This window comes from Netta rufina (genome assembly GCF_964035555.1).
Source record: "Netta rufina genome assembly, chromosome: 9".
Classification (NCBI taxonomy): Eukaryota; Metazoa; Chordata; class Aves; order Anseriformes; family Anatidae; genus Netta; species Netta rufina.
Genome location: NC_140132.1, coordinates 21,930,280 through 21,945,083, shown reverse-complemented (window position 1 = coordinate 21,945,083; position 14,804 = coordinate 21,930,280). Strand labels below are relative to the sequence as shown.

The window sequence follows — 14,804 nt, the reverse complement described above, 5'->3', positions numbered from 1 at the left end:
CCGGGCCCAGTCTAGCAAAACACTTAAGCACCTGCTCCATTTGAAATCACAGGCTTAAGTGCTTTCCCCTAGAGCTGGGCTCCTGATCAAACTCATGCACTCTCTTAAGCATTCAAACCCCCCTCAGGCTCTTGTCATACCGCCACTTCTGAGTCTCTCAGCTGGAGGAGCAGTGGTACTAGCCTCTTTTTTGGGGTCCCCACGGCTGTGCTACTGCACCGGCTGGACACCCGGCCAACCCGGCTGGCAACATTCCTGCAGGAAATAATTTAAGACTCACAGCAGGTCGGCTTGGCCGCGTCACGTCTCTGTTGTCTTCTTGCTTGATCTTAGGGGGCTCGTGGGAGAGCACGGGTGACCCTTCGGGTTTGACATTCCCTAGGCAAAAGGGAAACAGAGAGAGGGGGTGATTAAAACTCTGTCAAGGATGCAGAGAGTGTGCACTGTCCACAGCCATCTCTGCCAAGAGCCTGTTGGCTTGGGAAGTGCCTGCTACCAGCACCACTCCCAGCCCCTTGTGATGGGTGGGCAGAGGGAGCTTCATCACCCTCCTGCCCGCACAAGCAATGCCCATTACAAGCAGGAAGACCCTACAAACCTAGAAAAGGACATCTTGAGCCTAAATGCCTTGTAAATTGGCACTTTCTGTCTACCTAATAAAGTTTTGCTACGCTTTGCTTTGGTTGTCTTGAAAAATCCTCCTGCTGCTCTCTGTCTGGCTGTCACTGCAACAAGTCTCCCTCCATACAGCAAGAGAAGCTACAGCCCAGCCCAGCCTGCTCCCAGCGTTCCTGCCTTTCTTCTTTCTACAAAGAAAACAAATTCACTCTGCAAAAAACAGGGCGTGTTATAAATTATAAACTCTGCAGCACCTGACATCGCTAGGACATTATTTGTCACAGGATTCCTCATTAGTAAAAACAAAAACAAACAGAAAAAGACAATTGGTGATAAATTACTTTTCCTGACTACCTAAAGAAGTGATTATTTCAACAACAGACATGTCATCTTACAGTCAAGTCATAAAAAATTCAAAGCATGGATGCCACATTTGTTTTAATGTGTTTCAGTTCTGTGGATTTATATTCTCGAGCTGTGACAAAAATGCAGATAAACGGGCTGTCAGGGCCTTAGCAACTCCAGCTGCGATTAAACCAGGGAACAGAAAATCTTGAAGAATGGCTCTGTGATGATAGGAAACAACCCGGCTAGGAATATACACTCAGTGTAAACCTGGTTCCTGTCTGAAAGCATTTTAGAGAAAGCTGCTTACAGGCTAATTCATTCCTCTGCTCTCATCGCGTGCTTTGCACAAAAAATGAAGATTAAAAACAAAAAGAAAAACCCAACAAAACCAGAAAGATACACCCACCCAAGGTGGAAGCACAACCCCAAGAAACTGGCACAGATGTCAGCTTGGGGCAGTGAAGACAGAAAGCTGGTATTCTTGGTTTTTATCCTGCAGCATAACCCCTGTCTCCTTTTGTACAAATGACTTGGCACTGCAGTATTTCAGCAGAGCACAGGAGCTGAGTGTGCTGCCAGGCACATGCAGCAGTGCCTTCAGCAGGCTCCAGGCAGAAGGCAGTGCTGGCATCTCTGTTTTCCAGGGGGCAAGTCGGTCACAGAAGTACATCAGAAGTGATGAATCCTCTGCTTTATAAAGGGACGTGTTACAGCAAAAGCCACCTCACCTCTGACTCTGTTGCGCTCGCTGGAGCCAGCCTGGGAGCCTGGCTGGGAGCCGCCCTGGGAGCTGGGCTGGGAGCTGGGGGTGCTGGAGCTGGAGGAGCTGCCGCTGCTGGTCCTCTGCAGCGGGCTCTCGATGATGGGCTCCGTCCTCCTCAGGTCCGGGTTGCTGCAGGGGCACAAAGAGAACCATCAGCTGAGGCCACAAGGGCTTCAGGGCCTCCCCAAACTGACAGCTTCACAGTAAGAAGACGCCTCTGCTGCTGGGGAAGGCAGGGCTCAAGTCCCCTCAGATGCCACTGATCCTGCAAGCCTTACTGAAATCCAGGGGAGCTGAGAGGCTCTGCAGAATTAGGCACCCAACATCTTCATGGAGCTGGACAACAGCCATGAAGAAAAAATGGCGAGAGCAACTTTATTCTCTTCTTTTGCCAGATTTGGCAAAAATGAAAAGATTCTTTGCTCAGGACTCCCTTTCGGCCTGCAGACATACAATGCTGGAGCTATCTGAATTAAGCACCGATACTCATTATAACATCAGGAAGCTGCAAATTGCTGCTAGCCAGAGAAATATTTTTGTAAGGAACATATCTCAAATTTGCAGCAAGGCTGCAGGTTACTTTTGCCACTTATTCGCACTTGCCAATTTTCATGGCTTCACTTCAAGCTTGCATAAGTTACCCACTTCAGGCATTTTGCTCCTTGATTTCTTTCCCCCCTGTGAACATACAGAAGACTAGAATAAAAAGCGTCCTTGATACACAAAGAGTGACTAATATCTCGCAGGGTATCAGATGCCCTTAGGAAGCTAATTCTTATTTGGCACCGAGATGACATCAGAAGACATGCTCATGCAGAGTTATGCAACTTGTTTTTATATGGTATTTCTGTTAAGTGATCTTATAATTCAAAGTCCTGATAAGGATGTATAGAAAATGTTCTCCATCAAGCCTAATTAGGACCACGTGTACAGAAAGATCACCCTTGCTGCCACAGAGCATAATGGCTTTGCAATCAGAGGCGCTGAACGCTAAGGACAAGGTGTGTGCTGTGTGCACAGTGCATCCATCACTCAGACCTGTTCAGAGAATGGTTTGAAATTTGCCCAGAATGGTGCAAATTTGTGCATCGCCCCGTTGCCATCACTGGGTTGTTGGCAAAATTGTTTGGACACTGTCTGGCATTAATATCATATAGAATCACTACCTCGTGTTATCTTCCATTGACACAGGCAGGTATTAAAATGATTAGGGCAAGGCAGCAGCTTTCTGTGCCTGGAAATAACCCCCCAGTTGTTCCAATAGGGTGACATAAAAGAAAGAATATTTTTAATACATTTACATTTGTGCATGGGTGGAATTAAGAGCAAATAGGAGAGGTATTTAAAAAGGAAAATTGGAGAAATGGTACATTAGTGTGAGGGAAATGAAATGTGAAATTATTTCACCGACTACTTAGTTTAATGGAGAGGGCAGCCTCCTAATCATTTTCAATTTTCATCAAACTGAAGGCTTCCAGCTCATGCTGTACAGCTGGCACGTCCTTAGCTAAATTGACTCATGAAAAAATGTATTTTAAAACTTTGGCAACTGATGTATTTACCTGTACTGACCAGGACTGGGAGATTGAGGGAAACATTAGGTGACCTTCAGCTTGAATCCCGCAGTCTCGCACTGCCCCTTTTACTCTCAATACCATTACACACTAGGACTGTGCAGGCCAATGTCACGCCACATTTTAAATTGTCCTTCAGGCTGCAGCTAATTAAAAGAACAACATTTTCAAGACTTCAAAACGCTTCAGCCATGAGCAATAAAGATGAGCAAAAATCCGTGACATGAATGTTTTTTTCCTGTAATTTAAGAAAAGAACAACAAAAAAGATGCTTTCTCCTTCTGTTAGCCCTGCCAGCTACTTTAAGTTGCTGCCTGCTGTACCCAAGTTTGCTGATGCATAATGTGGGTTTTGAGCTGGAAAGAAAGACATATGCTGAGAACTGGTTGCAGTGCACAGCATATGGCAACAGCCATCCCCGTGTCTGCTTCTTGACCTCACCCTAACAGGACAAGACGGGAAGAAGAAATCAAAGAGCTCCACCACGCAAGGCTACATGCAACACGTTTATCCTGAGATTCTCCTGTTTGATGTTTATAGAGATTTGCCTACGCCACTTTGCAAATCAGAGGCAAGCTCTTGCATGACTAAGCCATGTTTTTTCAATCCCATTCTGAGCTGAGCCTCTTAACGTCCCTGCTCATTTTCAACATGTCAGGGGTAGCTCTGCCATGGGCTTCCCTAACGCACAGGGAAGAGGTCAGACTGCTGCTGCAATGCTGCAGCCCTCCTCAGAAATGTGAGTGTGACCCCAGGGAATGCACTCGCACATAAAAACATACCTGAGCTAAACCTGGTGAGGGTAAGAGGAAGAGGGGAAGAAGCTACGGTGTTATTACTTCCCTCTCATTTCCTGTCACATTTTAACATCAGTAGCATGAGAAATGGGAAAGAGAATTGGTCCCAGGAGGCCAAAAGGGATTTAATCCTTGATCTACACCTATGGAAGAACTGGCTCTCACCAAGCTGTATCAGTGCCTGTCCCCTTGCACACTCCCTGGTCATTACCTGGAAAAGCTGAGTTGTAGGAAATTTGCGGTATGTACCACTGAGATTTCCCCACTGGCTTACAACTGCATGAGTCTCTTTATAAGCAAAAGGCAATTTCTGGAGAGCCCAAACCTGCTTTCACTAAAGAGAATGGCCAAATTCCTGTTTGACCCCACAGCAGCAGACACAGCATCCAGCTACAAACCCCACAATGCCTAGGAACATCTTAAGGCCAGTTCAAAGGGAATATCTCTGGGACTCCACGCACTCACAGCCTCTGGTGCTGATATAAAATACTAATGAATGCAAGCCCAGCTCTCCACGGCTACAACAAAAGCATTGCAGAACTCTTTGTTTTACACTAGCTGGCAAAAGGAGAGCTGAAGCCCAGCCATGCTGCAGGCACCCGACCAGCCCAGTGGGACCTGCTCAGGCTCCCAGCCAGGTGATGCCAGGAGGAACATGGGCAGTTTCGTGCCAGGATCACTGCTGCCCACCACACGTGGTGCTCCTACCTTGCCCGGATGGGCTGCGAGCCCAGCCTGGGTCCCAGGGCGCTGCCGTTGCCCGGGGAGTTCTTCCTCGCCAGCGCCGGGGATATGGAAGTGGTTCGTTGAGGCACCTGGAAGGAAGGAGACATTCAGCATCACCCACAGATCGGAGAGACCGGCCTTTGGCATTTCCCTAAGATCTGATTTATGGCCGATTTCCTGCTGAGAGATGCAGTGTTTATGGCAATTAGAGAATATCAAGCTCTCGGCTTTGACAAGGCACAGCCTGAGCCCGAAGGGAGCAACGAGCACCGCAGCCCTGCTGCCCCCTGGCAACTCTCTAAATGCTGAACGTATGTGTGCACATCTAACAAAACCCAGAAATGGCACTTTTAAGGTAAGATTCAGAACAAAGTGCATTTCAGAAGCCATGGTGGAGGTTTTAGAGTCTCTAGTTCAGACATGACACACACCAACAGAGAGCAAGTGTTGGCTGGTGGACAAACACGAGGTCCAAACGGAGCCACCTAAGGCTTTCTTTCAAACCATGTAACCTGTTCTGAGCTGAGCCAAGCCTGCTGGTTGCCAGATGCTCCAGGCAGGACAGCTCACAGCAGATGTACCTTCTAGAAACCCAAACCACAGCCTACAATTGCTACAGCACATAAACCCAGGCACATGGGGCCAGGTCATGCCTGGAAGCTCAGACACCGCTGCAGCACCACGTGGAAAATCACCCAGCACCAGAGACTGGCGTGAGAGGCACAGCGATACTCACCGTGCAACACCAGCCATCAGCGAGGCCAAGGGCTCAGCAAAAAGGATTAGGCATTTTTTGGGAGGACAGACACACAGTAACGTTAGACAAGGTTGGAAGGTTTGGGGAGAGAGGAGCTTTGTATTGTGCAGCACACCAGCTGCAGTTGGTCCCACTAAAAAGCCAGCTCCCCTCTGGGCAGGCCATTCGGCAGTCAGGACCCCTGCAGTTTCTGTTACCTTCCTCTGAAGCATCCAGTCCCAAACACTGGCAGAAACAAGACCCCAGACCCCAGAGAAAGCTGGCCCCATCTCACATGGCAATCCTTTTGTTCCCGGTTAGGAACGCATCAGTGTTGTTTCAGTCAGTAAAACGTGAAGTCAGACTCCTCGTGTGTAGGACTGCCAACACGCCAGCCCTAAACGTGAAACACCACTCGAGGTGGGGACCTTCCCACAGCCCGTACCTTCCTCAGCTCAGGGGGAAATACTTTTTAGGAAAGACTTTTCAAAATTAGGTTAAAAACGTCAGCCACCCTTCTGCGCTACTGAGGAGCAAAGCATGCAAACAACTCCTGGAGCTGTCAGCTTGCTTCTCCTCTGAGCTCAGCACCGATGCAGCTTATCCCTTGGTGGCAGACAGAATGGGAATATCGCTACCATCAAGTGACACACCACAATGGGTCCCCTGCATGGAGAAGCTTACCTGCTAGCTGGTATTTTTCACTTGAAAAATGCAAGCTGCTTGCTTGTTAACACGCAGAAAAACTGCCTCTCCATCGCAGACAAATATTATCTGCCTCACTGTAACTAATCAATTTGTAATAATTTTTGTCTCTCGAAAAGTCCTCCCAGGCTGAGAGCTGATTAACTATAAGGGGAATTTTAATGGCCAAGTTATAATTCATCCAAACTGGAGGTGTATAAACAATGCAATTGAAATAGTGGTCCAGAAGAGTCTTAATTAAAGAGGTACTGCCAGATGCTGCCATAATGTCAATGAAGGTATAGAGCTGCTGGAGCCCTTACAAGTCTTCCATCAAATATTGATCGCAACTGGAGGCACGAAACTGAACTAAAAGAACACGTCTTATTGAGCATGACAAATTTTATGTTCCTATAATTCTATTTAAACAGAAGGTTGTTTTGTTTTGTTTTTGTTTTTGTTTTTGTTTTTCCTAAGGAAAGGAGAAATTGATTTGTTTTGGCCCCTGTCCGGCCTCGAGAACCTTCTTTGCTGGAGGGCAACACTGTTTTGCAGCGCTGCGCATGCACCCAGAAGCTGCTCCCAGGGTTGGTACTGGCCGTGGAGCCACGGGGACACGCTTGGCCAGAGGTGCTGAGCGCAGAGCCGGAGGAGAGAAGCAAAGAGGACCGGCTTTGGCCCCATCCTACGGGGACCAGCTCTGGGATTGCCTCTTTGACGTGCTGAAAGCGAGGAGCGATAGTGTTACCTTTGGTGGAATGTCTTCCTCCTGCCGTAACCAAGAACTTCGGTCAAACTTTTCAATGCGAGGGGGCAGAGGAGGGTTTTCTGATGTGGGGTCCGAGTTCTGCCTTGGCATCTCAGTGCGGTGAGAGGTCACCGTCAGAGCCTCCTGAAACCCAGCCATCCCCTTTGCAGGCTGTTCATGCAGTGACTGAGACCCAGACAAGGAGCTTCCTTGGGATTTCACAGTGACCAGATGTGGAATCTAAGCACCAAGTCAAAACAGAACTATCAGTACAAAATGGAAAAAAAGGGAATCAAAAAAAAGAATTAAAAATTTGATTTTTAGAAAAAAAAATTGATTAGCACTTTGGATGCATTAAAAGCCCCCTTGTTTTGAGATCAGCACTGCCTTGGTTTCAGGAACTTCTGATTTGTATCACTTCAATGCAAGATCGATTAAAAATCATGCTCACACAGCTCAGAACTTTAAAATCAAGCAATGCCGCAGTCAGAGCCACGTTTCAAGTTCTGACCATCTCTGCACAGGCACTGTGATACGGCATTTACTCACAGCAGCACTGGAGGAGGGAGGGCAGGGTGCCCCCTGGCCAGCTCACGCACGCGCCCCGTGCACCCGAGGCTGTGCCCACCATGGCCTCATTGTCAAGCTCCTACACCTCTAACTCTGCGGTTGTGCTAATGATGTTTGGCATGGAATTTTGTTGTTAAAAATAATAATTAAAAAAAAAGAAAATAATAAATAATAATAATAAAAAAATCTTCAGCAATTCTGAGGCATAGATGGCTTAAAAAATATCTCGAGGCATGAGTTTCTACAGGTCTAGGAATCCTTAGATCAGTGCTACAGATCTAAGGCTAATGAGTGAAAGGAATGCTGACATCTCCTTTGGAAAATCTGAAAAATCCACAAAACTAGAGTTCATGAAATCAGAGCTTCTTCTGAGAACCCTACAACGACCCTCACCTTGATACAGCGGAGTTGTAATGTTTATTTCAGAGAAGACATTACATTTCTATGTATGTTTCCATTTATACGTGGGCGTGCATGCATGCAAATGTGTACAGGTACATATTTACATGCGTCTCTGAGTTTCAAGCAGCTTTTTCATTAGTATTTTATTGTCAAGCAAAAGCCTTTATAGCTGTTGACAATATAGGTCACCAAAAAGGCCATTGAAACAAAATTTTCAGACTCAAAAAGAAATCAGGAAATGTTTGGTCCATCAGAGACATTACTGCGATGTCTGTGAAGTGGGGCTGTATCCCCTTCCCCATGGCTATGATGCACACACCAAGCACACACATTGGGAAAAAAGAGCTGTATGTTTAAGGGCTCTCCAGTACGTATTCTGTTTAAAGTTGGTGTTGTCCTGTTGACCTACAGGGGCACGTACCACATGTGGATGGCACTTAATGGACACACTTTCCTACAGAAAGCCCACCTGGATGTGGAGCAAGGGCTCTGTACCTCCTGAAATGCCTGCTTGAGTCTGCAGATTTGCAGGAGCACTTCCAGTGGCTGACCCAGAGGCAGCACCGATGCTCCAAAAACACTCTGTGGAAGCCTACTTACAGACCTTGTGACTGGGGGTGACTTTTAAATCACGATTCCCCTCCTCTGTGACGGTCATGGTGATCTATGCCTTCTCCAGATGTGTTTGTGACTGATGTTAACTCAATGGAAAACCAAAACAAAACCTTGAATTAAAGTGACAAAGAAAGCAAAACCTCTTTCTGATGATCCCCAGCAGCAAAGTGTCCCAGGTCTTTTGTCCCAGACACTGTGGTTCTAGTCCCTTAATAAAACAGATCCTGAGAGGAAGAGAGCGACTGCTGCACTGGACCAGACCAGCGGTTCCTCTCGGTCCTCCAGCTTGTTTCTGGCAGTAACTAGTACCTGATGCTTCAAAGGAAGGTATAAACCAGCATGATGTTTCTAACACATGGAGGTGATAGGAGGAACCCACTCATGAATGTAGATGCTGCTCTTACAGATACACTTTAGGCTGAGAAACCAGGGAGCAAGACGCTACTTTAACCCATTGCTTCTCCTTTTACCTGTCCAGCACCCCCAGCCTCCTGGGTGCTGTGCGGACGCCTGCTGGGGGAAGCACCATTACCTGTGGGTCCACGGGTCTGAGCAGGGGTGGGGTCCGGGCTGGCTGCACGCTGCTAATACTAAAGGACTCTGATCGAGGAGGCAGGTTGGGGTCCGAAATCCTGTTGGCCACCTTGTGTGGCATCGCCGGGGAGCTCTGACGGTTGAGTCGGGAGCGCTCCTCCACCTGTGGCACGAGAGGAGGAGAGTGGGTCACCCTGCAGAGCCACGCGCCCTCACTTCCAGGGAGAGGATGCCTTCCTGCTTATTTGCTGAATTTTGCTGTCATGGTTTCTATGAAAACGCCAGCTTTGATTTGCACAGCATGGCTGTGCAGGGTACTGCGAGTTTTGAACGGGCACAAGAGGGGTCCCTGCAGCCCTGCCACATTCACCAGAATTCCAAATTCACCAAAATTCACACAGCTCAGCTCCCACAGAGCACTGCTGCAAGCGATCAATACCACTAGGAAACCTGAAAGGAACCTCCAGCTTCTAAAAGGTAAGAAAGCCCCGTAAAGAGCCATTTCTAATTGAAAACCAAGGTATGCAAACATACAGGGAGCTCTTTTCAGATATTTCAGGGTGTTGTATGACTAGGGAATCCTCGTTACCCAGCATTGTGCAATAAATGCATTTTACAGACTCCAAGAGGACCACTTGTAAGTTTTATGTGCATAATTCATTTCAGAATATGAAATGGAAAAATAAAGCTCCAAGAAAAGGCAGCGTGCCTCGGAGAGGTGTTTCTAGAAAATTATTTCGGAGAAGAAGCTCTTGCTTCTTCAAAATGTGTCTTTGAGCAAGGGGACCCTTTTCCCTCACCACCACAAACACCACAAGGGGTGCTTTTGTTTGATCTGAATGAAAGAGTAAACATGGCAGCCAGAAAATGGCTGGCTTTGATCTACATTTATTGAGCCTGGCACCTTGTCGTGTATGGAAGGAAACAAACAACACCTCTGTTACTGATACGGAAATAAAAGCAAAGCCCACTGCTTTCAGCTAATCTTGATGGAAATGCAATGGTTTCAGGTAGCCCAGATAGATGTGCAATCTGGGTACCACTGCAATTAGACTGTGTGCATTGGTATTCATGCAGCATACACTATGCAGAATTTCTGATATCTCAACTAGAAATCTGACATAGATTTTCATTTACATTGACATTCATGTCATTAATGTGTTAAATGCCCTTAGCATGTCTTAATTCTCCTAGTTGCAATGTCGTGCTGAAAAGCAAGCCATGAAACAAGTAGCTTGGAAAGAATCACAGCTCTTTGTTAAGTAAATACTCATGCAACAAAAGAGCCATGATATTAATAAAAAAATGAATCTTCTCCTCTATCGGATGCCAAGCAGGAGTCAGAGAAAAAAATAGGTGAGATTTATGTTACGGACTCTTTCTCTTCTAGCCCACCGTGACCAGCTGGGTAACTCCTGTGTACCAAGAGGGCTTCACAGCTTCCCCCAGGCACTGCCCACCGGCAGCCAGAGGCTGTGCAGAACTCACAGCGATGCCCACAGGAGTGGATGCAAGGACAGGTAGAAGATCAAGGTGGGAAGGAGAACTCCCTGTGAGCAAGGAAGCAGCTGCACGAACGCTAGGTTGCAGGCTCGGTCCAGTAATCTGCTTATCAGCCCAGCCTTGGCACGGACAGCAACAGCCAAAGATGATGCCACTGACAAGGAGCAGGAGCTCTCTGGCAGGCTGCCAGCCCACAGCGTGCGGCTGATTACGGAGGACTTCAAAGCTTGTGTCGGGGAGGCAGCAGGAGAGTAATGAAACGGGGATGTCTGCGGACTGGGAAGGAGAAAGGCACTTGGTTTTCCCACTGCCAGCATCTCCTCGCTAGCACTTGGTTTCACCAGCTCAGCAGACGATGCTCTTGGGACTCTCTGGTTGTGCTTCGTGGAGCTTTACCAATTTCACCATGAAGCAGAGAGGGGAAGGAGCAGCACTGTGCAGTGCAGAGCTGTGCAGGAATTCATCATGGCTCCAGCCCCAGCCATCTCGTGTATAACTCAAGATTCCCCTCAAATGGAAAACATCCCCAGCAGCTCTTGCGCTGCTCCCAGTGGAAAGCTGCTACCGTTTTAACACTTAACTTCAAAGCAAAAGAATTATAAAAGCCACAGGGACTGATGAAGGAGCTCACGTGTGCAGGCTGCTGCAGAGAACAGCCTGGTCTGTGAGGCACTGCCGAGCCCCCAGAGTGCTTTCCTGTGCTGCAGGGAACGTGTCCCCCTGCTGCTCCTTTACACATGGTCATGCCTGGCATGTCTCTGCCCCAAACTGTCCTCCAGATGAACAAGCTGCCAGTGCTTTGTCACTGAGAGGTTGGGCCTGGTTGTCTGCATCACTTGGATCAGCAAATGCTGGTCTGGAACAGAAGAGGCAGGAATGGAGAGAGCTGCTAAATCCAGTACTTTATCCCATGTCTGCAGGGTCCTGGAGTCATCAAAGCCTCGTTCGATGAAGACCAATGATGTGGATAAATAAGTTTATAAAAGAGACGTATGAAAAACGGAGAGGGTCAGAGCACAAGGAGAGCTCAGATTCGGTGATCAAGCAAAGTAGGTAAATTGTGCTAAAAATGGGACGGTGTAAAGTAGATAAAACAGGGTATGGAGGAGAGAGGAGTAGTGTGGGGGAGTTCCCAAGGGTGCTTTGTCAAGTACATCAAACACCTGCTCCCAAGAGCATAACGATGGCACAATCATTTCTTTGAACATTTTGTTAGAAACTGGACAGAATGACACAGGTGAGGAATAAATGGTCTGGACAGCTAATCGGCGGAAGCTGGAGACATTCCAGAACACCAGGAAGCCTTGTCTTGCCTGGGATTTCAGCAAAGGGTAGGAGGCTACCTTCTGACACTCTTATTTGCATTGTACAGTTCCCAGTGCCCCTCTTCAAGTGGTACATCAAAAAAAGACAACTCTCCCACAGAATAAAAGAAGAGGGCCTTTGTGCTTGAAATTGAAAGCCAAACCCAGCACTTTGCTCCTTCATCCTAAATAAAGAATAAGATTCCGTTTTATAAATCTTTGTTATAGTTTCAATGACACTGTACAGAGGTACTTCAGCAACATTCTAGATGATTTATTCAAAACTAGGCAATGAAAGGCAGAGTTTACTCCCTTTTTCCTGCCTGCTACTCACTCTTAACACTACTGCAGATACACGAGAGACCCAGTTTTACACAAAGCCGCAGAGGCACCACCCAGGTGGAAGCCTCTCCTACCAGAGGCAGCTCAGTGCTGCGCTGTGTGGCACATCTGGCCTTAGGCAGGAACACCGTGTCCACCAACCAAGCCTCTTCTTCCACATGAAAGGCTGGAGAATGATCCTGCAGCTCTGCAGAAATGTGCCTGGTTGCCACCAAAAGACTCTGAAGACCGAATCATGAAGGAGGAACCAAAGGGAGGATAAAGAGGTGCTCAGAGTTTACCACCTCTGCCAGGACCAAAGGGTTCCAGACACTTGGCAGCAGAGCAGTGGTGCTGCTCAGTAAGAAGAACGGGCGGGTTATTAAATGATCTTTTGCCCAGGAGTAGGGTTACAAAATTAAACCGACTAAACCCAAAGAACTTCAGAAAAATGAATAACAAGAGCGGGCACCAGTCTTACTGGAACTACCACAAAGAGATTAAGGACAAAGAAAGCGTTTGCAACACCATCCTGAAACCGCACTGCAGACAATGCACGTCTTCATCTTTTCAAGACTCTTCAGTCAGGCAATAATTAATATTCAAGATCTCACAATTATTATAACAATACTTTCTTTTTGTTGGGGAGAAAAAGAGAATCAGCAGTGTGGCTTGCGCTCCTGCAAATCATAAAAGAAAAGCAACCCCTATAGATAAAAGTCCTTGGCAAGGGAGAAAAAGATGCCTGGTCCCTGTTTGATTATGGAAAGCTGAATTAGCACTCAGCAAGGAACCCCAGCACAGCTACCTCTCTGCATTGGCAGGCAGCTGCCCCCTCTGCAGCAAGCAGAGCAAGGACAGGAATCTCCTGGGCTCCTTCCTGGCGTGTCCACAAGCACCTCGCTATGGCTGAATCTCTCCAGGAGACTTCCCCTCGTGGAAACACCCGCACCACCGCGCTCCTCGCTCTTGCCTACCTCCTTGGCCCATGCTGGCTTCTCACTGGCATTTATCCCTTCTTTGTAATGGTAGAGTGGTTTCTTCTCCGCTGGCCTCTGGTCCTGCCGCTGCTGCTGCTGCTGCTGCTGCAGGGACACCAGGTAGTCCCGCTCCTGCTGGAGCTGCCGCTGCAGCCGCTCCGCTTGCCGCTGCTCCTCCAGCTGCTTGCGCTTATACTCCTGCCCAGAAGAAAGCACAGTGACACGGGTGCACGGAGCCTGGCGGGCGTGTAAATGCAGGACAGCAAACCGCAGCTTTATCTGCTGGGACGGAAAATTGGGCCCAAGGATCTGACAAGCTGTTTTCTGGTAAAGCTCATTAATTCTAAAGACTCTGGAGACTGAGCTGTAAAGCGTCCCAGAGGAGAGGCAGTTGGGAGGACGTAGCCAACAAATTCAGAGCTTTAATCCCAGCTCTGGCACTTTGCAGCTGGTACATTTCTGTCTCCATTTTCCACATAATGGAGTGGTAGCACTGCCTCACCAGAAAAACAACTTGCTGACGGCTCAGACATCTGCACAAAAACCTCTGCATCCCATTGCCACAGAGCAGCCATGCAGGGGAAGAGCTACCAAGCACCCCAGCCTGCTCTGGGGCCTGGGGACCCTCCTGCCCTTCCTTTGTGGGAGGCTGGCAGGGACAAGCTTTGCTGACGTGGCCACCGAAGTCCCTTGGTGGCTGTGGTGCTCCCCGGGAAAGGTGGGAGACACCTTGGGGTTTTGGGAGTCTGTAAATGAGGCACGTGGAAATTTGGTCTGCAGAGGGACGTTGCTGCTAAGCTGCTGGGGGAGAGGAGACTTCAAATCCACGTCTGAACCAGAAGGTCAGCACTGACATCCCTCGGCCAGGGCCAACCAGAAGCCAATTAGATAAAACAATGTTCTCATGGGGCTTATAAGTCACTATTGATTTTGCCCAGATTTTTCTGGATGAGAAGAGCAAAGGATCAATGTGATGAGGTACCAAACACCACCAGTTCATGTAGAACTCAGCCAAAGCCCAGTCTGTGGAGCACTCTGTAGGACTAATTCGTTGTTTGTGGCAATGGCTGCAGAGCAGAGCCAACTGTATGAGCTCCCTGAATCCCTATGGCTCTGTGAGGTTTAATTACTAAATCATTAACACTTTTTGAAAGGGCCTTTTTAAAAGGCAAGGGCTTGTGAGAGGGTTTTGCTTTTCCCCAGATAAATTCAATAGGAAGAGAGACAAATAATAATCCCTGTGGATTAAAAGAAAACACAGTGAGAGTAACAGCCAGCGGAATTAAAAAAAGGATCATTCAGAAAATAATTAAAAAAATAAATGAATAGAAAGCATCTAGAATGCAAACAGCACAAGCATTCCTGTGAGGGAATTAAGACACAAACCTTCACGCAAACATTAAACACGGTTTGCCCGGCCAGTCCAGCTCCATCCCACTCCAGCATGCTGCAGACAGCCTCAGAAGTGCCGTGGCAATGACCAGGGCCAGACCGTGGCCTCTGACAGAGGCCGAGGCACACGGGGAGGCATGCATGGCACGGGGACACGAGGGCTTGGCATGCTGGCGGCAGGGCTGGGGT

General features: G+C 47.9%; 1 protein-coding gene across 4 annotated transcripts in view; it reads right to left on the bottom strand.

Moving 5' to 3' along the window:
- Window positions 1–14,804, bottom strand: part of TNIK (TRAF2 and NCK interacting kinase) — a 139,508-nt gene that overhangs the window by 23,816 nt on the left and 100,888 nt on the right. For 3 of the 4 annotated variants that reach the window (XM_084292414.1, XM_084292416.1, XM_084292415.1), the window contains 6 exons: window positions 13,221–13,421; window positions 9,114–9,278; window positions 6,995–7,234; window positions 4,809–4,915; window positions 1,695–1,858; window positions 281–378 (listed from right to left, as the gene is read on the bottom strand). In XM_084292414.1, coding sequence (XP_084148540.1) covers window positions 281–378; window positions 1,695–1,858; window positions 4,809–4,915; window positions 6,995–7,234; window positions 9,114–9,278; window positions 13,221–13,421 — 975 coding nt within the window. The remainder of the gene's footprint in view (window positions 1–280; window positions 379–1,694; window positions 1,859–4,808; window positions 4,916–6,994; window positions 7,235–9,113; window positions 9,279–13,220; window positions 13,422–14,804) is intronic. The other variant, XM_084292417.1, reaches the window with a different exon arrangement.